The sequence below is a fragment of the Heterodontus francisci genome, chromosome 15, assembly GCF_036365525.1.
Source record: "Heterodontus francisci isolate sHetFra1 chromosome 15, sHetFra1.hap1, whole genome shotgun sequence".
In the NCBI taxonomy this organism is placed as follows: domain Eukaryota; kingdom Metazoa; phylum Chordata; class Chondrichthyes; order Heterodontiformes; family Heterodontidae; genus Heterodontus; species Heterodontus francisci.
This window is the reverse complement of record NC_090385.1, coordinates 28419548-28445762: the sequence shown is the minus strand read 5'-3', so window position 1 is coordinate 28445762 and position 26215 is coordinate 28419548. Positions and strand designations below refer to the sequence as shown.

Here is a 26215-nt window from a genome sequence, read left to right as displayed (position 1 = left end):
ATTAGAGCTCCCTCGGACCCCTGCCTGCTGTCTTAGTTAATCACAAAGGCTTCCACTCTCTAAACGTGCAACTGGTTTGTTACCACAGGAGAAGAATCATGTATGTTTGCGCACATTTCCCAAGGAGCTGTCATGACTCCTACATTTTGAGGAACTTCCAGGTGCCAGCAGTTTTCGAGCTGAAGTGGATAGATGGATTCTGGGTGACGAGGGTTACTCCCTTTGTACATGGTTGACCAGTACGTCATCACCAAAGCGCTGCTGAAGAGAGGTCCAATGCTACACATGCATCCACCAGGGCTATCATTGAACACACCATTGGCATGTTGAAAATGTGATTCCGTTGCTTTGACCAGCCTGGAGAGGCTCTTCAGTACACGCCATAGAGGGTGTCACAAATAATCGTTGTCTGCTGTGTCTTGTACAACCTTGCAATTGGACGCAGCAACATTCTGCAGGCAGAGGAACAGGAGGAACACCAGTCTTCCTCAGATGAGGATGACTATGAAGAGGGGGAGGAGGAGGACAACAATGACAACGATGTCATCATTGATATGGAGGCCATGGAGAGACATGTAAGGGACATCAGGGAGAACCTCATTTCTGCATGTTTCAGCCAACAATAAGCCACATCCTCAAGGAGCGTTGGGAAGAGAAGCATAACAGTTCCCCACAGGAATTCACTTTTGCCTGAGGTCTGATTCATCTCTGCAATCTTAACAAAGCATGGCTACACTTTCATGTGATTGGCATTTGAAATCATCCATGGGCTAAAATGAATGCGATTACACACCACTGCAAGCAGTGTTAAGTTATGATTGTAGAAAACAAAAGTAAGGCATGACAGTATTGGAAAAAGTTATTAATCCTCAATTGGAAAACAGCCATCATTGAGGAATGAAGGCTCAAATTCCAATGAGATCTGGACACTGGACATTTCCTGAGATGCTTTGCAAACATCACTGCATTCCTGCCTTGGGCCTCCAAAAAAATTTCTTTGTATTCATCTGTAACCAAGCAAAACATTACTGAGAGCGGATCAAATTTTGCAAGAAATAAAAATGTGTTAATCCATCTTTGCAATCACAAACATTTCTACATCACCCATGCCACCTTTGTGCTCAAAACTGTTTCAATTTTCTTTTTCTGCCACTACGTCTAGGTATTACCCCGACATTAGCAGCTGAGGTGGAGGCAGTCTGCTCAGTGCGGTCCGCGGATGAACGTGATGGATGTCCTCTGGAGGAACTGGGTCTTGGTGGCTCCATCCTACTGGGAGTCTGCAGCAATGCTGCTTAAGTATCCCCCATGTGCTCGCCTGCTGGAGGTAAGGGGGTCAATGTCGGTAGGGAGGAGACGACGCCGTTTACCCTCGGGATGTCCTTAGAGGAAGGCCCTGGGGCAGCTGGCACGCGCTCCTCTTCCATCTGTGTGTACGATAGCACCTGCCTGTCTCCCTGAGGGGAAGGAGCACCTGGAGTGAGTCCAGGTTCCTTGTTCCTTGCTGCATGAAGCCCATGACAACAGCGATGGAGTGCAGATCAGGTCACACATGGCTCGAGTGCTCAACCAGACTCACCAAACTCTCTACTGAGGAAATCATATGCGCAAATGCCTGAGACATGGCAGACACATGGCTTGCATGGACTCCTCCATGGCACGCGCAAAGCCACGCATGACCTCAGGCATCTCCAACATATTTTCCACATGACTTTGCTGCACATCCAGCAGACTTCTCGTAGCAACAAACAGAGGATCATCATGAGCGTGGGACTGAGCAGGGGTCTGGTGCCCAGCAGTCCTCCAGTTGTCAGGGGACCCGGCTGTCACATGCTGCCTCAGCTGCTGGGACGTGTCCGTGTCGTGCATATCAGCTTGTGACCCAGATTTTAATCTTAACGCGTCCCCTGCCAGCTCCCCCCCGCTCCCCCACCCCCTTCCCAGTGTACCGTGTGGATGCATCTGTGGTGGAAGAAGAGGCAGGTGCACCCTCCGGGGCATTGGCTTCTTCTTGCTCCCCAGAGGAAGATTCTTGGGCCACACGGCGTTCTGCTACTCCAGTGTGGGCACCTGCAGTGGAGACAACACACAGTGGCACTTTACGCGTGTGTTTCACATGAGTTTGCACAATTTCCTTCAGTTTCCACATATGGCTACAAGAACAGAGATGACATTTCATCCTTACGCCTTGTGGCTCCTGCCTCGCCATCTTCATTCACCCTGCCTCCCTCCTCTCTCACAATCTCAGAGGCCTTCTCCTCAGCCATGGTCAGCAGCCTGATGTCAGAGATCCTTCATTCCATCTAAGCATGCTCACACTGGTTGTGGATTCGTTTCTCCTACAATAGATAGTGCAAATTTAATGACATGGCAAATGATGCTTCATAACCTTTGCATACATACATCAACATCACTCATTCTGCAGTGGCTTTCGCACGACACATCCAATAACACAAACAATGCCAATCTTCATCATTTAGTAAATGGCAGCAAGGCTGCTCACGCACTCCACTACATTGCTTACGTACCCGCTGCCTTAAAGACACAGAACCATGGAAGAAATAAATGGAGCAGCCTTGCCAGGACCATTTACCCACTTACCCTCGCTGATCTGAGCAAGTCGCACTGCACCCATGTTCTTCGAGTTATCCCACAATTTGAGAACTCCTCCGTTACCTGCATCCAGGCCGCCTTGGTGAGGTGGGATGGTCTTTGGACTCCATCTGCAGGAACATAGGAACAGGAATAGACCATCAGTTCATCGAGCCTGCTCCACCATTCAAACAGATCATGGCTGATCATCTACCTCAAAACCACTTTCTCGTGCTGTCTCCATATCCCTTTATGTCTTTTGTCTCCAGAAATCTAGCAATTTTTGTCTTTGAACATACTCAATGATTGAGTTTCCACAGCCATCTGAGGTAGGAATTCCAAAGATTCACCACCCTCTCAGTGAAGAAATTTCTCCTCATCTAAGCCTTAAATGGCCTACCCCTTATTCTGAGACTATGTTCCCTGGTTCTAGACTCACCAGCCAGGGGAAACAACCTATCTACATACACCCTGTCACGCCCTGTAAGAATTTTGTAAGTTTCAATGAGATCAACTCTCATTCTTCGAAACTCTGGAGAATACAGGCTCAGTTTCCTCAATCTTCCTCATAAGACAATCCCCCAACCCAAAGATTAGTCTGGTAAATCTCTGTTGCACTCCCTCTATGGCAAGTATGTCCTTCCTTAGATAGGGAGACCAAAACTGTACACAATACTCCTGGTGTGATCTCACCAAGACACTATCCAATTGCAGAAAGACATCTTTACTTCTGTACTCAAATCATCTTGCAATGAAGGCCAACATACCATTTGCCTTCCTAATTGCTTGCTGCACATGCATGCTAACCTTTAGTGACTTATGAACAAGGAGACCCAGGTCCCTTTGGACATCAACACTTCCCAACCTCTCTCCATTTAAGAAATATTCTATTTTTCTGTTTTTTCTACGAAAGATCACTTCACACTTATTCACGTTATATTCCAGCTGCCATGTTCTTGCCCATTCACTTAGCCTGTCCAAGTCTGCTTGAAGCCTCCTTGCATCTTCCTTACAACTTACATTCCCACCTAGTTTTGTGTCATCAGCAAATTTGGAAATATTACAATTGGTCTCCACATCCAAATCATTTGTATAGATTGTGAACAGCTGTGACCCCGAGCACTGATCCTTGCGGTATTCCACTAGTAACAGCCTGCCATCCTGAGAATGACCCATTTATTCCTATTCTCTGCTTTCTGCCTGTTAACCAATTCTCAATCCATACCAGTATATTACCCCCAATCCCATGTGCTCTAATTTTGTTCACTAACTGCCTGTGTGGGATCTTAACAACAACATTCTGAAAATCCAAATACACCACATCCACTGGTTCTCCTTTATCTATGCTGCAAGTAACATCCTCAAAACATTCCAACAGGTCTGTCAAACATGATTTCCCTTTCATAAATCCATGTTGACTCTGCCTAATTTTACCATTATTTTCTAAGTGTCCAGTTATCACATCTTTTATAATAGATTCCAACATTTTTCCTACTATTGACATAAAATAACAGGTCTGTAGTTCTCCATTCTTTCTCTCCCTCCCTTCTGAAATAGTGGGGTTACATTTGCTACTTTCCAGTCTGTAGGAACCTTTCCAGAATCTATAGACTTTTGAAAGATAACCACCAATGCATTCACTAAATTTATAGCCACCTCCTTCAATACTCTGGGATTTAGCTCAGCTGGTCCAGGGGATTTATCAACCTTCAATCTAGTTAACTTTTCAAGTCCTACCTCTTTACAAATACTAATTTCTTTCAGTTCCTCAGTTTCACAAGTCCCTTGGTTGCCCAGTATTTCTAGGAGATTTTCTGTATCTGCAGGGTAGAGGACCTCACGCCTTTCTTTGACGACCTGGAGGAGAACCTGCAGGGAGGCATCAATGAACCGTGGTGTTCCCGACATTAGATTCCACCCCTGTGTTAACCTTTATAAACCATTAAAAAGTCCCAGAGCATCGGACATATGAGAATGACAGGCAGGAAAGGACCAGCTGGTCCCACCTGCCCCACACCCATGATGGCTGGAGCATGGCTAGACACTTCCTACCCCATAGTTACACCCTCCCACTCCATTGGTCATGCAATCTTCTGGGAGAGGCATAAAAGCAGTGACAAACCCAGAGCGAATAGAGGGGGGGAAAAACTATGGAAAATCCCTCTGCAGCCTCTTCCAGTGATCAATACCAGTCCAGGAGATCACATGGACTATTTGTTCTATCTCTTATTCCAGTCGATTAAGTCACAAATTGCAACTCTTGCATTTCACAAGCTATCCATGCACAACATTCCTCTGTTGGGATTACAGAACCACTTATTCTTGCTTCTGAATTAAATATCACTTGTTCTGTAATATTATAGTGTTCTTTCTTCTGAGTATATGCTTTTATTTTCTGTACTTAGATTCTACTGACTGTAATGGACCAAGTTTAATGCTGAAAGCAGAGTCTACCATGTCTTTAAGAGACGAGATGGTGGCATGTTATAAATACTACAGCCTGTCACTAGATCAGTGATCCATGTGATGCTGTGGACAGTTGTTACAGGGTTGATCGGGTATACGGGTCAAACAGACTTTAAACAAACATTGAGAGTTGTAACAAGCAGACACTGAACACCCTGTGCCTGGCATAAAGCTGTCCCCAAATATCTATATATAAATACAAATCTCCTCCCTGTTGGATAATATCTTCATTTTCAGCATTGGAATTCCTTTCCTCTCCCCACCACTCCATCACTCAAATAATTTGAGGTCAGCTTGGAAATGGTTTCATAAGGAATTTCTGAAATTGATATCTAGCACTAACTTGAACTATAGGATTCTCTGATGCACCTGTTACAACCATGTAAGAAAGGTGTCTAGGGATTTTTGACTGTCTTCACCTGGTCTTATTGTAACAGGGTTTGATTTTAAACACACTGTATTTTGAGCGCCCCCTTTGGTGAATCCTTGTTCACCACTTTCCAATTATAAGGCAAATAAATTAGCATAAACAGGCTTTCTTAGGTTTAATGAAGAAAAGTGAAATTTATTAAACCTTAAACTTAAACTCTAATACAGTTAACACCTATGGATATATGATGTGCCCACGCTAGCATGCACACATGATACACACATGCAAATAGGGACAGAAAAGAGCAGAACAAAAATAAAATAGAGGTTTGAGGTAATATCAGAAGAGTTTCTTGTTTACTGTGCTCCGAGCTCACTGTAGTCCTTTTGTAAGTAGTCTTGCTTTTCGTTGGGGCCCAGTATTCTTCTTAAACTTTGTTCGCTGTAGGAGACTTTTCTGTCTTGGGGCTCATGTATTTTCCATGGTTTCCAAAGCTGGTGAGAATGAGATGAGAGCAGACAGGAGAGAGGTGTTCTCAGTCCAGGAGCAAACAGTTTTCTGATTTCAAATTCCTCGTTGGAAATTCAAATTCAAAAAACTCCAACAGTTAGTCATGTGACCCAAACCAGTCCAACCACATCTGTTTGTGTATTCGGCCATCTTAGCAGTTAACTTGGAATGATAGCCTTTCCACCTGCAATGTCTGGTAATCAAAAGTCCATTGTGGATTTAATTGGAGCAGGAAATAGCCCCTTTGTCCTTTGAAGTACTGTCTGTTGATATGCTAATATCTCTCCAGCCAAAGTTTCCAATTGTTTTTTAAAGCAAGTTCTTTCTTCACCAACAACAGTCCAAAAATCAATGTTCATGTGGCGAAATTAATTTTCCTCATTCTTGGCAGGTGGGGGGCTTGCCTGACACACCTAAAACTAGTTAGCACCATCAGAACAACATGTTGCTTTGAGGCCAACATTTGGAATGCTAAATTTCCAGAGGGGGAGCTCAATACCCATAAAATAGATTGTTTTTACCTCTTTTTCATGCTGTTATAGGTGTGACAAGTGGCCTGCCTCCAGTAGTAGATTGTGCAGATATAGGCTTGATATCAAAACTAGAAATTAACTTTGATAAGAAAATTGAGATGAAACGAAAGTGGAAAGGTTAATTAAGAACTAGCGATAAAATAATGTCAAGCTTGGGCTTTAAACCCCTGTTTTTAGTAGGAGAAGGGAATCTTCCTGGAATATCTCTGGTTTAGGGTGGAAATAGCACTATATGTATTGATTTAAGTACAGTGATGATGCAGGGAGAAGGAAAAGCAGGGAGGATGGTGCATTTGGAACTAGGTTCAATAATTTGAATGTTGTCTGTCTTGTTTATTTTATTTATTTAGAGATACAGCACTGAAACAGGCCCTTCGGCCCACCGAGTCTGTGCCGACCATCAACCACCCATTTATACTAATCCTACACTAATCCCATATTCCTACCACATCCCCACCTGCCCTTATATTCCCCTACCACCTACCTATACTAGGGGCAATTTATAATGGCCAATTTACCTATCAACCTGCAAGTCTTTGGCTGTGGGAGGAAACCGGAGCACCCGGCAAAAACCCACGCAGACATAGGGAGAACTTGTAAACTCCACACAGGCAGTACCCAGAATTGAACCCGGGTCGCTGGAGCTGTGAGGCTGCGGTGCTAACCACTGCGCCACCGTGCCGCCCAAAAACAGGTGCTTTAACCAACTAAGCTACAGAGCCAGATCTCTACCAAAGCAGCATATGGTGGTTTGATGTGATATGGATTGTGTTGTTGCTTACAGGTTGGCAGGATGCTATGAAGCCCTGGATGGAGGGAACACTGGCGATGCGATTGTTGATTTCACAGGCTCGGTGGCAGAAACCATCGACCTGCAAGAGGTCAACCACGAAAAAAAAAGTGTCAGAAGGCTGAAGCTGTTTGAGAAGCTGTTGAAAGTGTACAACCGAGGAGGGCTGATCAGCTGTTCTATCCATGTATGTCCCTCGATCCTGCCTCATTTCTATGAATAAACCAGGCACATCATGCCACTGCAGGATAGCTATGGCCAATAATTATATGTTGAGTTGCAGTGAAGTACATAATCCAGACTGCTGCCGAACTACAGAATGGTATCATCATCACAGAATAAAAAATGTGGCCGCTGTGATCAGAGTGAACATTCCAGAATATTCAATGACATAACCATAGACCAATCTGAATAACGTTGAAAAGAGAATGGGGTCACATTGTGGGTTGAACACCATCCATTCACCTCCAATACATGGGTTCTAATCTGTTCCAGACTATTGTGATGAATGTTTCCTTTATTTACTGTATATAGGGTTCTCAATGAAATGAGTTTGGTAACTTCAACCTAGTTCCTGTGGACATCTATCACTGGCATTGATACTAAAATTGTTAGTACCATTCTGAAAGATAATTGGTGTGATAGTGGGCATAACAGGAACCTCACACTGCTGCATCAGGCATTCTTCTGAGTTTGGATCAAGAGGCATTGTTAAAGAAGAGGAGAGGAAACGTTAACTAACATCTATCCAGTGCCAGAGATGGCCAAGGGGGAAAAATTTGTTCATGTAGTTCTATACGTTGTTCCTCAATGATATCAATGATTAGAAGCAGCACTAGGTGAACTAATTTCTCCCCCCAGAGTACTAAATAAACAGCACAGAGGGAGAATTATTCTTCATCTAGCCTATGCTATTGATGACATTGATGCCAAAAGTCAGAAAAAGTGCATATACTGCAGCCAAGAGTCTGAAACCAAATGTCTCAGGCCTCCGCTGATAAAAATTAAAATATTTTGAGATTTTAGGCAGAAGCTTCAATTCAGGATAACTTTACAAAGTTTTCAAATAGTTCAAAGGTGGAGAGAAATTGGTTTGAGTGGCATCGAATTGACTAAAGTCTGCATACTGCCATGAGAAACTCTCCCCCATAGTATTCCCAGCCTCACTGTGAACCTGATCAGGTTTCCGATCAACCTGATCAGAACATCTTCATCCTAAAATGAAACATTAATTAAGTGTTTCTTCCTTCATGTCTCAACTTAATGTCTTACATATAATACTATAATTTAAAAAGGGACAGACAGGCTGTACTATTTAATATGCTCTCATGATGATAAACAAACAGATACTTGGCACAGTAGTCACAAAGTAGCTAGCCAGATATAAACAGAAATGACCTTATAACACTATAAAGAAACCCAATATGTTGGCACGGAGCATTGAGACAGAAAAACAACTCAAAGAGTTTCTTCCTAATGTGAATTAAATTGGACTGTTGGGCTTCTTAGTTTAATAACAAAAGTAGACATCCCACCCACTGAGAAAGGGCCACACGCTCATCTTCCTTGAAGCTAATATGAAAATAAATGCCTTTTTAGGGAAGAGCCACAAAATAGGTTTTGTAGGAAAATGCATCAACCTCTCTTCCCTAAAAAATAGGTGATTCAAAAATAATCAACAAAAATTAAAATTGATGATTTCTTAATCAACAGTGGGCACAAATTTGATTTTCCCTTCACCCATACTGTGGAGTTGCTGATTTCAGTCATGTAGCTGTGAAGAGCTGGCAGCCAAGGACTTCCCACGACAGGGTGTATCGATCTGGGGAAGTATCAGATGGAGAGTCATTACTGGCGCTAGTCACACAGCACCTTGTGTCCCCTGTTTTCCTCTTGGCCATGAAAGACACTTAGCCTAGGAAAAGAGAATGATTTCTACCCTCATAAAATGTTCAAAAAAGTTAAAATGAACAATTACAAACAGCTATGCAAAAGCTAAGTAATTAATATTGCTGCTAGTAAGCCCCTTTGGCGAAGACTTGTTATCACAGAGCTATACAATGATACTGTGGGAAAAGGCCACAATAGCATTAATTTTAGCACAATAGTATATAACTGGTACTGGCCTCTATACTTCTGGTCATTTATACCAAACTTCCAATTGAGAAAAAAAGGAATTGAAACCAATTAAAGTTGGTTAGTGATGTGTTGATACATTTTTTGGTATACGATTGGCAAATCACCAGTATGGAGTAATTAAACTGGTGGCATTCCTTTAATCCAATCACAAGGATTTTAATAATCAGTTTCAATCAGAATCATGTCCCCAACACAATACATATGTTGCAAGAGTTTATTCAGATACCTGAAAATCTACAGAAAGTGTGAGGGAGGAGTTAAGCCATACTCAAACAAAAACACACTGGGCTGCATTTCACATGCCACCATTGATTTCTGTAAAGAATGGGCAGACCGCACATCACGGAGCTGCCGCGATATTAAACACAGCGGCTCATTTAAATGGCGGGAGCAGAACGTTTCCCCGCCCCATGACATGGAGGAGGCGGGCAGTCCATCCCTTGCAATGGTGTCAGCAGCCTATATGCAGGCGCTATTGCCATTTTTAAAGGTCTTCGAGCCCTTCCATTTAATTTTAATATTTAAAGATACAGTGATTTCAAATTGTTTTCAAAAAATTAAATAAATGTTTCTAGCCCCTCTACCACTCCCCCAATAACCACAGAATTCATTCCCTGCCCTCTCTCCCCACTAATTACTTACATTGTGCACCTGACCCTCCCTTTCCCCCAAAGTTCATAATCTTTGCACTTTACCCCTTCCCACCATCTCCTGCACCAATGGGATAAGTTTGACCCTGTCATCCCCCCTCCTGCACTGAAAAACTTACCTGCTTCCCACTCCCCACCAGTGTGCCACTGGCACCGATATCACAGCAGGACGGAAGGCAGAGGCGAGCAGGTAATTAATTCCTTCATTTAAATTTATTTAAATATATAAATTTTGCTTCCGTCACCAAGTGCCGGGGTGGGGGGTTGCCACGAGGCCTCGCTGCCACCAGCAATATCGGGCTGGTCCTTCCCAAAGTCGAGGCCCATGACGGGCCTCTGTCCAAAGCATTTTACAGTTCCCCCTGCCACGACCCCCGACATCAGGGGGACTATAAAATTCAGCCACAGTGTTTTGCTTGTATAATGATTGACACTTATTTTTGAATTTAGCTGACTGTTATTTAAATCCATGATTCTCTGGAGAACATTTGTAAGGTGAAATGGTTCAAACCTTTTAGCTAGTTGGTACCTTAATTTGGACAAAGTGCATACAGGAAAAAGAAAGACTCTATGAGAAGGATGAACCATCCGTGGCTAACTAAAGACGTTAGGACGGTATCAAATTGAAAGAAAGGATGTAATAATGCTGCAAAGCTTAGTGGTAGGCCAGAATATTGGGAATATTTTAGTACCCAGCAAAGGATGACTAAAAAAAAGGGCAAAATTAGAATGAGAGTAAACTAGCAAGAAATATAAAAACAGACAGTAAGAGCTTCTACAAATACATAAAAAGGAAGAGAGTAGCTAAAGTAAGTGTTGGTCCCTTAGAAGATGGGATTGGGGAATTAATAATGGGAAACAAGGAAATGGCAGAGACTTTGAACAAATATTTTGTATTTATCTTCACAGTAGAAGACACTGAAAGCATCCCAATAACAGTAGAAAATCAAGGAGCAAAAGGGAGGGAGAAAATTAAGATAATCATTATCACTGGAGAAAACTTATGAGAAAAGCTGATGGAACCAAATGCTGACAAGCCCACTGGACCGGATGGCCTGCATCCTAGGGTCTTAAAAGTAGTGGCTGCAGAGATAGTGGATGCACTGGTTGTAAACTTCCAAAATTCCCTAGATTTTGAAAAGTTTCCAGAGGATTGGGAAACCACAAATGTAACACCTCAATTCAAGAAAGGAGGGAGACAGAAAGCAGGAAACTATAAGCCAGTTAGCCTAACACCTGCCATTGGGAAAATGCTGGAATTGATCATTAAGGAAATAGTGGAAGGACATTTAGAAAATCATAATACAATCAAGCAGAGTCAACATGGTTTTATGAAAGGGAAATTGTGTTTGACAGATTTATTAGAGTTCTTTGAGGATGTAACAAGCAGGGCAGATAAAGGGGAACCAGTAGATGTAGTGTGAAACAAAAACAAGAAATGCTGGAATCACTCAGCAGGTCTGGCAGCATCTGTGGAAAGAGAAGCAGAGTTAACGTTTCGGGTCAGTGACCCTTCTTCGGAAGGGTTTTGCTTTTATGTAAGTAGATGTAGTGTATTTGGTTTTCCAAAAGGCATTCAATAAGGTGCCACATAGAAGGTCATTACTCAAGATAAGAGTTCATGGTGTTGGAGGTAATATATTAGCATGGATAGAAGATTGGCTAACTAATAGAACCCAGAGAGTCGGGATAAATGGTTCATTTTCAGGTTGGCAAATTGTAATTAGTGGTGTGTCACAGGGATCAGTGCTGGAGCCTCAACTACTTATAATATATATTAATGACTTGGGTGAGGGAACGGAGTGTATTGTAGCCTGATTTGATGACAAAACAAAGATAGGCGGGAAAGTAAGTTGTGAGGAGGACACAGAGTCTGCAGAAGGATATAGACAGGTTAAGTGAGTGGGAAAAAATTTAGCAGATGGAGTATAATGTGGGAAAATGTGAGGTTATCCACTTTGGTAGGATGGATAGAAAAGCAATATATTATTTAAATAGAGACTACAGAATGCTGCAGCACAGAGGGATTTGTGTGTCCTCGTATGTGAATCACAAAAAGTTAGCATGCAGGTGCAACTAGTAATTAGGAAGGCAAATGGAAAGTTGGCATTTATTGCAAGGGGGGTGCAGTATAAAAGTAGGGAGGTCTTGCTACAACCATACAGGGTATTGGTGAGACCACACCTGGAGTACTGCATACAGTTTTGATCTCCTTATTTAAGAGGGGTATATTTGCATTGGAGGCAGTTCAGAGAAGGTCAACGACGTTGATTCCTGGGACGAAGGGGTTGTCTTATGTGGAAAGATTAAATAGATTGGGCCTATACTTATTGGAATTTAGAAGCAAGAGAGTTGATATTGAAACATATAAGGTTCTGAAGGGGCTTGAGTGGATAGATGCTGAGAAGATGATTCCCCTCATGGCAGAATCTAGAACTAGGAGGCAGAGTTTCTAAATAAAGGGTCTCCCATTTAAGACAGAGATGAGGAGGAATTTATTTTCTCAGATGGTCGTTAATCTTTGGAATTCTCTACCTCCGAGAGCAGTGGAGGCTGGGTCATTGAAAATATTCATGGCTGAGATAGACAGATTTTTGATTTACAAGGAAGCCAAGGGTTATTGGGGGCAGGCGGGAAAGTGGAGTTGAGGCCACAATCAGATCAGCTATGATCTCAGTCAATGGTGGAGCAGGCTCAAGGGGCCAAATGGCTCACTCCTGCTCCTATATTTTATGTTCTTCCATCTCAATGGACTTCAGGCCAATTAGCTCCCAAAGTTGAAAAGACCACAAGAAGAAAAGAATGCTGCATATATATATATAAAATTTATAAAATAAAGGCATCATATTTAAGTGTGTAGGCACAGGATAGATTGGGTAGCTAAAGCAATTTACATTAAGGTCTTCTGTTTGACATCCTGGGCATGTTTCTCGAGATGAAGATTATGAGGAACTTAAGAGTAAACTAAAGACAGTAACTAATGTATCTAGGATAAAAAGAGCAGACAAGACTGAGAAACACAATGCTCTATTCTAAACATTTTTCTTGTTTATTTTGCCATTAAGATATTTTATGCTCTGGGTCCCAGCTCCCATTGTTAATTTTGGAGGTGGGAGTGCCATTAACAGATTGTTATTTGAGTGACTAGGATCCAGTTTTTCAGTAAATCAAATTGTAAAGACCTGAAATATGGAACTAAGTTCTATTGTATTTCTGCAGTTAAAACCTGGCAGCAAACTGGAAGTCAGTAAGTTGCAGGGATTGAAGATTGACCATTCATATTCTGTGACAAAAGTGCAGAAGGTTCGACTGGGTAACACAGCTGAGAAACTGTTCATGATCAAAATGAGGAACCCATGGGGAAGAGGCGAGTGGTTAGGTCCATGGAGTGATAAGTAAGTAATACATGATGCTGGTCCATAAATGAAATGTAAAGACTGAATTAGAGAAGTCTTTGTGCATCGGGCTTTCTGAGTGAGAAAACATGTAGCTTCCTAAATTATTTTGAATTAATTTTCTCTCCTTCATATTCACAAGCCCAAAATTAACTAACCATGTTTAAAGAAAACTCTAACTCTAACAAGATCACTTCACCACAATACCGACTGGAAAACCCAAAATAATAACGTGCTGAGAGATCAGACCTGGAGAAAAAAGCTATTGTTTGTCTTAATAAAATTAACATAAAATGGAATCAAAATCATGTGATTGTAAATGTGGCTCGTGATTCTCCTTCCTTTTTGATATGCCAACACCATCAACACTGTCAACTACTCCACCCCCTCAAACATCTCTCTTCCATAGTCCACTCTACGCCATTATTCTTTCATGCTCCATTCCTACGGGTTACATTTTAGATGCTTAGCCATTGATTGGCTTCTTCTCCCATGCCTATTTAGTCACCCCTGGTGCATGTAGCTCAGTGCTGCATATTTGGCCCCATCGTCTTCATTTAAATGCCACTCTTTGGTGACCACATCCAGAAACATAAGGCAACTTCCATCTCTATTCTTGATAACAGTTAGTGCTACCTTTCTGGCTCCTGTGTCACCTTCTCCAATTTTCTGTCTGACATTGAAACCAAGAAACTTCCACCTGCTAAGTTTTGGCAAAATTGATGCCATCACACTTCTGCTCCATAAAACTGGCCCTAAATTCATTACCATCCCTACCTGCTGTCACAGGAAAGGCAAAATGGTGCAGAACCTTGATGAACAGCTCAAACATGAACTTGGTTTTCTCCTCCACATCCACTCCATCAACAAGATGCTTTATTTCGCCTCCATGACATCATTTATCCCCACCTTTACATCGCCCCTTTGCTGAAAAAACCCTTTAAGCTATCAGCTTTTGGCTCTCCATTCATCACAATACTGTTGATCTGCTCAACCTCCCTATCTACCTCCTTTAATACCCCTTACCCAGTAAAATGTTTACTCTTTCCCACCCTGGTTGTTTTTCTTGCTACGGCTCCCAACGCCACTCCTTCAAGTCCCAGCAGCATAGACTTGAATGTATCTGGCACACAACTGGTTTAGTCATCCATTACCAAATCTGTCTGGAAAATATTGTGCTATCAGGGCTCACTTTTCTCTGGCAAAACCATTCCCTACTCTTGGATATTTTTCTATGTTATAAACACTATAAGTTGTTCTTGTTAGCTCAGGACTTGATTTCTCTGATAACTCATTCAATGCACCCATATCTCCATCCGTAACATGGCCTGCACTCTTATCACCTAGCTCCATTGGCTTTCTCCATTGGTCCTTGCCCTTGCCTTCAATTCCTTCCATAACCTTGCGCCAATCTACTTTTGCGATCTCCTCCAACTGTACATACCTTCCTCTCTCATAATATAATTTCTTCCCTAATCCATTGCTCCACCAAACATGACTACTTCTTCAGCTGCAATGCTGCTTCTCCAGAGAACTCTGCAACTCTGCCTCATCATCTCCCTGCTGTTTTCAAAAGCCACATGAAGAAGCTTTTTGACCATGCGTTGGATTCTTTTCCTCTTCAGATCAGTCTTTGTCCAGGGTTCTGTGAAGTATTTGAGATATCTTTCTGCACATGAGCAGGGCCATAGGTGTGCACATTGTTTAGTTACTAAGTTTTGATTAAACCATGAAAAGGCACAAACAGTAGTATTGATAGAAAATGTATTGTAACTGGAATTCACAAGCACTTAATTTTCTGATTTTTCTAGTTCAAAGGAGTGGCAGAAGGTCACCAGAAAGGAGCGTAAAAAAATCGGTGTTGATGTTAGGAACGATGGAGAATTCTGGTGAGACAATTCGCTGTTTAGATATTGTCTTTGAGATCCATAAAAAGTACAAATCCAGATTTTACAAACGTCTCTTTAACCAATAAATATTTTTGTTTGCCAATTCCAGTACTATCAAATGTTAAGCAGGTTTGTGCTGTGGACTCCTGTTCACTGGGTCTAAGAATGGCTCTACTTTATAATTGTTACCAGCCACCGTAAAGGAAAAACTGTCAACTCAAAAGCAAAATAATGCAGATGCTGGAAATCTGAAATAAAAACAGAAAATGCTGGAAATGCTCAGCAGGTCTGGCAGCATCTGTGGAGAGCAAAACAGAGTTAATGGGCAGGATGGGAGGCAGGGGGCCCATAAAATTGCAACGGAAGGCAGGAGGGCGGAGTGCCCATTACCTTTCCGTTGCCCTGCGATTAAGTCAGGGGTGGGTAAGGCCAAAGACAGCCTTCCTGCCCCGAGGCCAATTAACCCCCTTTAAGTGGCCAATTAATGACAAAGGTCACCCTTCTGCGAACACACTCCTCGCCCCCCCCCCGCCCTCAATGCCCACCCCTCACTGGGGCCTGCCAGACTGGCCCCGGCAATCCCGCCACACTTACCTGGGGTCCAGGGCTCCAGCGCTAGGCCTGGTCCCAGGCCTGGTGTAGTACTGACAGTGGCCACTGCTCCTGGTGGCACTACCAATACTACTCAACTGCCCTCTGATTGGCCAGCAGCTCTTGGAGGCAGGATCTCTGTCCTTAAAGGACCAATCAACAGCCTGAGCACCATTAAATTGCGTTGTGGGGCTCCAAAGGGCCGAGGTGGGGTTCCCCTCGCCTTTTCAACCCAGCATCGGGAACCCCACCGGCTCCACTAAATTCAGATCAACAAACCTTCATTATTTTCTATTTCCCTCCTCCTGTTCTGATGAGTGCAGTGATCCTGGAGGGTTGTAGAGCTGATTGGCTACAGAGATAGAGAGGGGCCAGTCATGGAGGGATTTGAAGACAAAGATGAGAATTTTAAAACTGAGGTAATACTGGACCGGGAGCCAAAGTACATCAGCGAGCACAGTGACACACTGTGAGGATGACTGGTGTGGCAAGTAGGAACTTCTCATAAGTACATTTGAGGGTGCTCTTTGAGGCTCAGGCTAAGATAAATAGTCAGGCTAATGTCAAGGCAGTTTTATTCTGTAGTCAGCTGTTCTATACTGAGTGACAATTGGAAAATGTCCCACCCCTGATATTTTCCATTCGCCCCCAAATTTGAAGACATTGATTTTTCACCATCTGTAATTGCAATATCAACTATCAACTTCCAAACTTAAATTAAATGAAGTGATAAAATGATATTGGTGCCCATAGAATAGTATTTCAGCAAGCCTCTACTTGATTTATTGAGATGTCTATTTTTTTCAATCTAGATGACGTTCTGTACTAAGGGCCTTGTCCCTTTACTACGTTTCAAATGTATAAAAAGCTGATCTTCCAGAAACATATGATACCAGTGTATTTATTCCATATGTTGAATCCTTCAATACTCTGATCCTTTGTGTTCTGGTACAATTCTTCTCTATTGATGCCAAAAATGCTCTTTACCTGATTTTAAGGAAAGGCTAACTTAACTGACTTAACAAAAATCTACTCTTGTCGCAAATATTATTCTTAAAAAATGCTGGAGCACAAAACAGGTCATTCATTAACAATGCTGAATAATGCAAACTGGGTAAAACGTATTCTCTGTTTGTTACCTTGGCCATAAATCCCTTACAGGCCTGTCTTTCTGCGTTTTATCTAAGGATGACATTTGAAGACTGGTATAAATACATTACCAGTGTAATAGTTTGTCAACTGATAAACACGTCTTACTGGAGTTTTCAAAAGACCTGGGATGAGGTGCTACTACGTGGGGCTTGGAGCCAACATGAAGACCCACTACTGAACCGTGCAGGGGGTTGCACAAATTTCCTGGACACATTCCTACAAAATCCACAGGTGGGATTTTTAAAAAATTATTTATTCATTGTATGTGGGTGTCGCTGGTTGCCCATCCCTAATTGCCCTTAAACTGAGTGGCTTGCCAGGCCATTTTAGAGGGCAGTTAAGAGTCAACCACATTGCTTTGGGTCTGGAGTCATATGTAGGCCAGACCAGGTAAGAATGGCAGATTTCCTTCCCTCAAGGACAGTAGTGAACCAGGTAGGATTTTCCAGCAACTGATGATAGTTTCATGGCACCATTACTGAGACAAGCTTTCAATTCCAGATTTTTAGTAATTAATTGAATTCAAATTCCACTAGTTGCTGTGGTGGGATTTGAACCCATGTCCCCAGGGTATTAGCCTGGGTCTCCAAATTATTAGTTCAGTTATATTACCACTATGCCACCTTCTCCCCACTTAGATACATCAAGTGCCTTGTTTGTGAAAGCTTGGAGGATAGATAGTATATAGGAATGCTTTCCATCATAAGAACTGAGTCACTGGGCTGGATTTTTAGCTACGGTCAGGGGTGGGAATGGAGGCGGGCAGGCAGGTAACTGATTGAACCTGTTAATGGATACTTAAGGATAATTGTCAAAGGCCGATTGGGATTTTCCAGTTTGCCTCCGGGTCCCCGGTAGGCGGGGTGGGGGGGGGTGGCGGTGGGGGACAGTACAACTCCCTGGAGGCAGCCTCGCAGTGGCAGACTGGGGGCCAGTGTCCCAGGCAGGCTTAGAGGACACCTACCTGCCTGGGTTCAGCAGCAGCTGCAGGCCGGCCTGTGGAGGGGATCTCCTCCCCACCGCCCTCCGTGGTGGCCTGGCTGCAAAGGCCTTTTTTCATTTTAAATTTGAAGAAGTTGGAGAGAAGGCAGCTCCATTTTGGGGCACCCTCTCCCTTACTTACCTATAAAGGCATCCTGCTGTTTTTTTCAAGCTGGAGAGCCTCCTATTGACCCTTCAGCTTCAAGAACCCGCTAATGGGCAGCGTGTCCGCCCTCTGGCTATTAATTGGCCAATTCGGAGAAAATCACAGCAGAGCAACTGTTTCCCACACAGTGTAGGCCCCCCATTTGAGCCTGACAGCGAGGTCCTGAAGCCTACAAGGAAACCCTAACCACTCTTGTGGACAAGCTGTCTGTGGAACAGTGACAAGAAAGGTCTTCTATGATATGGTATACACTGCCTTTCTTCTCCTATGCATGGGTTCAAATTAGCCCAGACTGATATGTTAAAAATCAATTTTTTTATTCATTCATGGGCTGTGGGCATCACTGGCTGGGACAGCATTTATTACCCATCCCTAATTGCCCTTGGGAAGGTGGTGGTGAGCTGCCTTCTTATAGGGGAGGTGGTAGTGTAGTGGTATTGTCACTGGACTAGTAACCTAGAGACCCAGGGTATAGCTCTGGGGACATGGGTTTGAATCCCACCACGACAGAAGGTGGAATTTGAATTCAATTAAAAAATCTGGAGTTAAAAGCAAGCCTAATAATGGCCATGAAACCATTGTTGTAATGTCCTTCACTAATGTCCTTTAGGGAAGGACATTTGCTGTCCTTACCTGGTCTGGTCTAAATGTGACACCAGCCCCACAGCATTGTGGTGGACTCTTAATGCCCTCTGAGAGGGCCTAGCAAGCCACTCAGTTGTATCAAACTGCTAAAAAGTAACCATCTCTATCTGTAAGCTGGAAAGATCCTAAATGAAATAAATATGAAAAATCTAAATGGCAAAAGCTCAGAACACAAAACTGCCCTTAATTTGGACTTAATTGTCTGTAAATTGGCAATCTCACTTGGGCAAGGACATACTGCTTTGATTAGGAAATGTGACTTTGGTGAAATATGGATTGCTCTTCTAACATTGTTTAGGAATCTTTACTTTAAATTTAACTGTGCTATACTTAACCAGTAGTGCTTGATGCTGACACTGAGTGCCTGAAAAACTGCATCAGTTTTACACACTATCTGATCCTGAGATGAAATTATCACCTTAAATTCATGAAAGGGTAAAATTTAATTCATATAAATGTTTTTTTTATTACTCTAACATTGACATCTTTTGGATCCCCCACTCCCTATTATTGCAGCGGTGCCCTGGGGGTATCCTCCCTAAACCTCTGTAACTCCCTCTTCTTCTCCTCCTTCATCTCACCATTGGCAGCCACATCTTCAGCCACCTAGGCTCCATGTTCTATAACTCCGTCCCTAAACCTCTCTACCTCTATATTATATGATTTCACTCTGTGTCTAAGAAAGAGAAATAACTTATATTTATATAGTGCCTTTCACAACCTCAGGACATCCCAAAGTGCTTCATAGTCCATGAAGTATTTTTGAATTGTAATCAATTTGCACACAAGGTCCTACTAACTGATCTATTTTAGTGACATTGATTGATGAATAAATATTGGCCAGGGTAGCAGGAGAATTCCCCTACTTTTCTTCATAAAATACCATGCAATCATTTACAGCCACCTGAGAGGACATACGGTGCCTTAGTTTAACATCTCATCTGATAGATGGCACCTCCAACAATGCAGCATTCTCTCACTGCAGCATTCCCTTAATGCTGCACAGAAATGTCAGCCTGGATAACATGCTCAAGTCTCTAGAGTGGGGCTTACACCTCAAACCTTGTGGCTCAGAATCAAGGCTGACACCTATCTATATATTCACCGCAGACTGGTTGTATCCGATATAATTTTTTAAAAATCTATCCTCTACATTCACTGTAGCTCAACTGCTATTCTATATAATCTATTATCCTGTGAAGTATATGGCAATATTATTCTGCTAATTCTCACAGGGATGGCAGTAGATCTGACATCGACTATTGGGTGAGTTTTCTCCAGCTTAATATGGTAGCTGTGGGGGAAAACATTTCAGAGTTCAGCTATGAAGAACTGAATTCACCTGGAAGTACAGAGATGGCTCTTGAATCAATGGGCTGGATTTTAAGGAGCCATTGACATGGGGATCCATGGTGGGAGTGCCTGAAGATGGCCCCAGATGAGGCCTGCCACAGACCTCGATGCCGACAGGGTCCGGGCCAATATTACCAACGGCATCGAGGCCTCGTGGCGGCCCACCTGCTGCTCGGCAACGGGACCATAATTTAAATATTTAAATAAATACCTAAATTAATTACTCTCTTGGCACCTCCGGATGTCCCGCTGCAATCTTCAGCCCGGCAGCCGGCACTCCCGTGCCTTCGGATCCCCGTCCGGGGAAACGAGGCGCAACACTGGTGGGGAGGAGAGAGGAGGTAAGTTTTTCAGTGCGGGAGGTGGGGGGGGGGGGGTGGTGTTTGTTGGGGACGGGGTCAAATTAACATCATGGGTGTAGGGGATGGTGGGAAGGGCTATTTTTGCTGTTGTAGGGCGGGGGAAGGTCAGATGGTAAAGGTAAGTGTTTTGGGGGGTAAGGCAAATAATTTAATTGTTATTGGGGGTGAAAGAGGGGCAAAAGAGATTAATTTATTTAATTTCAATCAATTTTCCTTTAAATATTTAAATTTGCCAATAGGGCTAACAGCCCTTTAAAAATAGCTTCAGTGCCTGCACACAGGCAGCTGACGCAATTGCTGGGGACGGACAGTCCCCCCCCCTTCCACGTGATCGTGGGGGGGAGTGGCCTGCCCAGGCTATTTAAATGAACTGCTGCGCTTGGAATCGTGGCGGCTCTTTGGCATAGGCATTTTCTTTTGCCAGCGGCGGCGGGCGTATAAAATTCAGCCCAAGGTGTTTAGATAATGTCATAAACAGTGCACATGAAAATTAAGCCAAACTCTTCAAATTAATGTGCAGATCTTACCATTGATTCCCAGCGTTCAATAAGTATATCAAAACTACAGCTGGCAATCGCAGCATAGGCAAATGACAGTAACACTGCTGTTCAAGTAATTATTTCATGATAAAATAATCACATTACGACTAGACATGCACCAGTTTAATTCTCCATATGTAGATGTATTCTTAATCCAATCCAAGGTTTTCATATCAGAATTTATTTTTGAAAGCACACGCAAGATTATAAATCACATCTTTCAGTCATTCAAGCAGCCACAAGATTGGTTAAAATCATAGAACCTTACAGCACAGAAGGAGGCCATTCGACCATCGGGCCTGTGCTGTCAACATCATCTCATGTCACTGTTCCACAGACAGCAGTGATCTGTATCCACTGCCATTCAAACTCCCCTCCCTCCACAGTTTTCAGGTTGGTTCAGACATGAAGCAGCCTACAGGATCGGCAGGCGGGTTGATGCCTTTGACCCTGCAGAAGGTACAGGTCTATATCTTTGCAGCCTCCTGTCCAGGCAAAAGTACACTTCATGGGGGTGCAGGAGCAGAGGGTATATGTGCACAAATCACTGAAGGTTGCAGGGCAGGTTGAGAAAGTGGTTAATAAAGTGTATGGGATCCTGGGCTTTATAAATAGGGTCTTAGAGTATAAAAACAAGGAAGTTATGATAAACCCGAACAAAACACTGGTTCGGTCTCAACTGGAGTATTGTGTCCAGTTCTGGGCACCACACGTTTGGAAGGATGTAAAGGCATTGGAGAGGATGCAGAATGGTTTCAGGGATGAGGAACTTCAGTTCTGTGGAGAGGCTGGAGAAACTGGGGCTGTTCTTCTTGGAGAAGAGAAGATTAAGAGGAAATTTGATAGAGGTGTTCAAAATCATGAGAGGTCTGGACAGAGGAGATAGAGAAAAACTGTTGCCATTGGCCGTAAGATCCAGAAGCAGAGGACACCGATTTAAGGTGATTGGCAAAAGAAGAAACAACAAAATGAGGAAAAACTTTTTTATGCAGCGAGTGGTTAGGACCTGGAATGCACTGCCTGAGAATGTTGTGGAGGTAGATTCAATCGAGTCCTTCAAAAGAAAATTGAATAATTATCTGGAGAGAAAATATTTGCAGGGCTAGGTGGGGGAGTGGGACTCAGTGAGTTGTTCTTGCAGGCAGCCAGCACAGACACAACAGGTCAAATGGCCTCCTTCTCTGCTGTATCCATTTTATGATTCTAGGCCAACTGATCATGGGGTAGCAGTGATGGTAGCACCATTGAAAAGATTGCAACTGCAAACTGAAAAGGCTTTTTCTTTCTCTTTACTGTAGTACGTGTTTGACGTGACGAAGAAGGAGGATGAGGTACTTATTTCATTGCAGCAGAGAGACAAGCGCATTCACAGGAAAGAAGGCAAAGGAGAGAATCTGGTCATTGGTTTCAGCATCTTCAAGGCAAGAGAAATACCATTAACTCTTATCACACATTGTCAGAACTGCCTGCAGCAACCATTCCAACAATGAACCATTTACTTGGACTTGTATAACTGGAAACTCTGAAAATAATCCAAGTGGGTGGTCATAATATTAAGGTTTCTCTGTTCATATTCAAGATTTGTTAATTTGTTTTTTTTTAAATGTCAATAATCTTTCCCCTCTTCTAAATGGCAGGGGCAACATTCCATAGGTATCAAGCAGTACCTCAAACAAGTACCAATTCTTTTCATGTGTGAACCTAAGCAGCATTTGTCAACAGACTGTTTGACTGGGAAAGACATCAGAGAAGAGTCTAATCCTGTCCTCACCCACAGTCCACACAGGACTACTTCCCTTCAGATGGTTTCTAGATAGCAATCAGGTGCCAGAACTCTTAAGTGATTCTTTTCTCTCCTTGCTAGTGCTAGGGTCATTCCTTATGACTACCCTATCTGAGAGCAGCTAAAGCAGCACACAGCAAGGATTGAGCTTGGTCTGGATGTCAGTACCACACCATTTACCAACCAAACAATTGGATGGGAAAAACTAAGACATTTTAGGAACAGGGAAGGGCCATTGGACCCAAAGAAGCCTGTCCCTTTGTTTTCTAGATAACCGATACATATTCACCATCTCAGAACATCCTTCTCTCTCCAAAAATAATTTACTCAAACTTAATCATGCTTGGCCTTCTCAATGGCCTTTCATGGCGATTTGTTTCACAACTCCATTGCCCTACCTTCCTAATTCTTATCTTGGGCTGAATTTTAAGCAGCCCCAGCGGGTCGGATGGTGGTGTGGGGGCGGTGTAAAATTGAGCGGGTGGCTCTGGGATGCCTACCCGCTGCGCTCCTGTCTCCGGTCAACTTTACGGTGATCAGGTTTGGGGGGGGGAGCGTGGAAACAGCCCGACCACCTGAAGCCAATCAAGGCCCTTAAATGGCCACTTTACGGCCACTTAAGGACATTCGCCTGCCTCCACGGGTATTTTACTTGTGGCAAGTGGGCATGCTGGGGACATGAAAGGCCACCCAGCGATAGCTGCTGGCCTTTCCACGCGCTGGTGGGGGGGGCCATGGCAGTCGGGCACGGTATGCCCGACTGAGGGCTGCCCCTACCTCGCAACCCACCCCCGGGACCCAAGACGTCCCCCTCCCCACAAATGACCACACCAGCCTCACCAGGGAAGTACCGACCTCCCTGGTGAGGCATGCCCAACTTACCTTCACTCCTGGCTCCATCTGGTCAGCTGGGCTGCAGTCCCAGCAGTGGCCAGCACTCCCGGTGGCAATGCTGGGACTAAGAGCTGCCGGCCCACTGATTGGCCAGAAGCTCAATGAGTCGGGACCTCCTCCTTCAAGAGGGTGGAAGTCCCACCTCTGGACAATTAAGGCCCGGGGACCTGTAAAATACGGGTTGGATCCCCGGTCTAGGTGGAAGTGGGTTCGCCACCAACGTAAAGGTTGGTGGCGAATTCCCGTCCGCCTAAGCTAAAATCCAGCCTCTTGTGTTTGATTCCTGGAATTTGAACAGCTCAACATGGTAAACAACTTGTCCAGATCAAAACAAGATGTTTGCCTTTGTGTTGTAATGAATTTTAAATGGACAAGTATAGTAGGTTGAGGCACCAGCGCACAGATCTGTAGAGAGGTGGTCTCTGACTTGATCATTTACTTTCCATACTCTCTGAATTCCTTTGTGCTATGGTTGGGGTATGAGAAACAAGAGCTCAAGTGCTTCTCCACAGTAAGGCAGTAGCAAACTGGATGGGAAGGGAAAAGAAACAAAATAAATAAGCAGCGGAAGATGTTTGGCTTCAGGGGTATAAAAGACAAGACAGCAATATGTTCAATGCTTTCTTCTGCTGTAAACCTCACTGTTTTCATTTTAAGGTGGAACTCAACCGAGAGTACAGATTACACAGTTTGTATCAGCAAGTGGCTGGGTCAATTTACATCAATACTCGGAGTGTTTTCCTGCGAGCGGACCTGAAAAAAGGACGTTATGTCATCATCCCTACCACCTACAGCCCAAATAGGGAGGGTGACTTTCTATTGAGAGTCTATACAGACAGGGCCTCTGGATGCAGGTATGCCCCAAGAATCTGGAGATAATATTCACCCTTGCTACAATACCTTATTAGAACCTTTAGTTTTCAAATTGTGTACTCATAATTTTTTCTACTTTAATATTTGAACTAAGCTAGACATTTAAAACACACAAAATAAACAAGAATAAGGAAACATTAGTAATAAGCCACACTTGTTATGACCAGGTGAGAAAGAGGTCTAGGGTTCCCTTTCAGCCTTCACCTGGTCTTACTGTAACAGGGAAATATTTTTCAACACATTGTATTTTTAGCTCCCCCTTGGTGAATCCTCGTTCATGGCTTTCCAGTTATGCGGCAAAGAAACCAGCACAAACAGGCTTTCTTAGCTTTAAAGAAGAAAGGTGAAATTTTATTAAACTTAAACTCTAATTCGGTTGACGCTTACAGATAAACAATGTGCCTACGCTAGCATGCATACGCGATAGATATATGCAAATAGAGACAGAAAAGAGCAGAAGAAAAATAAAATGGAAAGGTTTGTGGCAATATCTGAAGAGTTGTTGTTATGGTTCTTTGAGCTCATTGTAGAGTCCTTGATTGTCGGTAGATTCTTGCTTTTTTTGGGGCCCAGTATTCTTCTTAAACCTTGTTCACTGTAGGAGACTTTTCTCTCTTGGGATTCATGTGTCTTCAGTTGTTTTTTTAGAGTTCTGTGAGGAAGAGATGTGAGCAGCCAGGAGAGGCTGTGGCAAGCCAGCCAGGAGAGGTCTTTTCAATCCAGGAGCAAACAGCTTTCTCCCCAAAAACTCAGTTCAAACTGCAACAGCCAGTTAGTCATGTGACCAACTGGTCTGACCACGTCTGTTTGTGGATTGAATTGGAGGAAGGGATAGCTCCTTTGTTCCAACACTGTCTGTTAATATGCAAAAATGTCTTTGCAGCCAGGCACCTGGCAACCCCTTGTCACGGGCCTTCTCGTCTTCCCAGCAACAATTTGAAATGTAATGTCCGTGTGGTGAAATTAATGTCTCTCATTCTTGGCAGGTGGGGGGCCTGCATGACACCTCCACACCCAGGGGAATGAAATGTGATTTGGGAAAAGGCACATTTCATTAAAAGGGTTGAGAGAAAATATATAAGATAGAGGAAAAAAACATGCATTTCTCTCATTCATTTCCATTCATTCATAAATCCTAAAGTTTATTAAAACTGTCTTTGCTTGGTGCCAGTGCTGCTTTAATTTCCCCTTTTTGGCATCCCAGTAACCATGTGGTTCTTTGAGGAAGTTTTTCTTCAGTTTGCCCATTTCCATAACTGCCTAAGGTCTTAGTTCCTGTTGAGGTCTGCCAAGGGGTGGGCGGTGGGGTGGGGGGGTGGGGGGAGTTAGATTTAATTAGTCCTAAATTGGAATTTTTCCCAAGAGAGTCAGTAGTGGGTGGGTTTATCCTTGAATTCTCTTTCAGTGCTTTGCTGAGTCATTGCAAAGGCTTTTGACTTCAGGGGGTGGGTGGTTCCCTTTTCTCTGACTGTGGTGGAGGATTCTTTGTTAATTTCCCCTTTGTTCTCTGGGACACTCCTGCCTGCAGGTATGTGTGCAGAC

General features: G+C 43.3%; 1 protein-coding gene across 1 annotated transcript in view; it reads left to right on the top strand.

Annotated features, from left to right (window-relative positions):
• LOC137377559 (calpain-5-like) overlaps positions 1-26215 on the top strand; it is a 194472-nt gene that overhangs the window by 141608 nt on the left and 26649 nt on the right. The window contains exons 5-10 of the mRNA XM_068047303.1: positions 7256-7448; positions 13270-13445; positions 15257-15334; positions 17113-17308; positions 22422-22544; positions 24458-24654. Coding sequence (XP_067903404.1) covers positions 7256-7448; positions 13270-13445; positions 15257-15334; positions 17113-17308; positions 22422-22544; positions 24458-24654 — 963 coding nt within the window. The remainder of the gene's footprint in view (positions 1-7255; positions 7449-13269; positions 13446-15256; positions 15335-17112; positions 17309-22421; positions 22545-24457; positions 24655-26215) is intronic.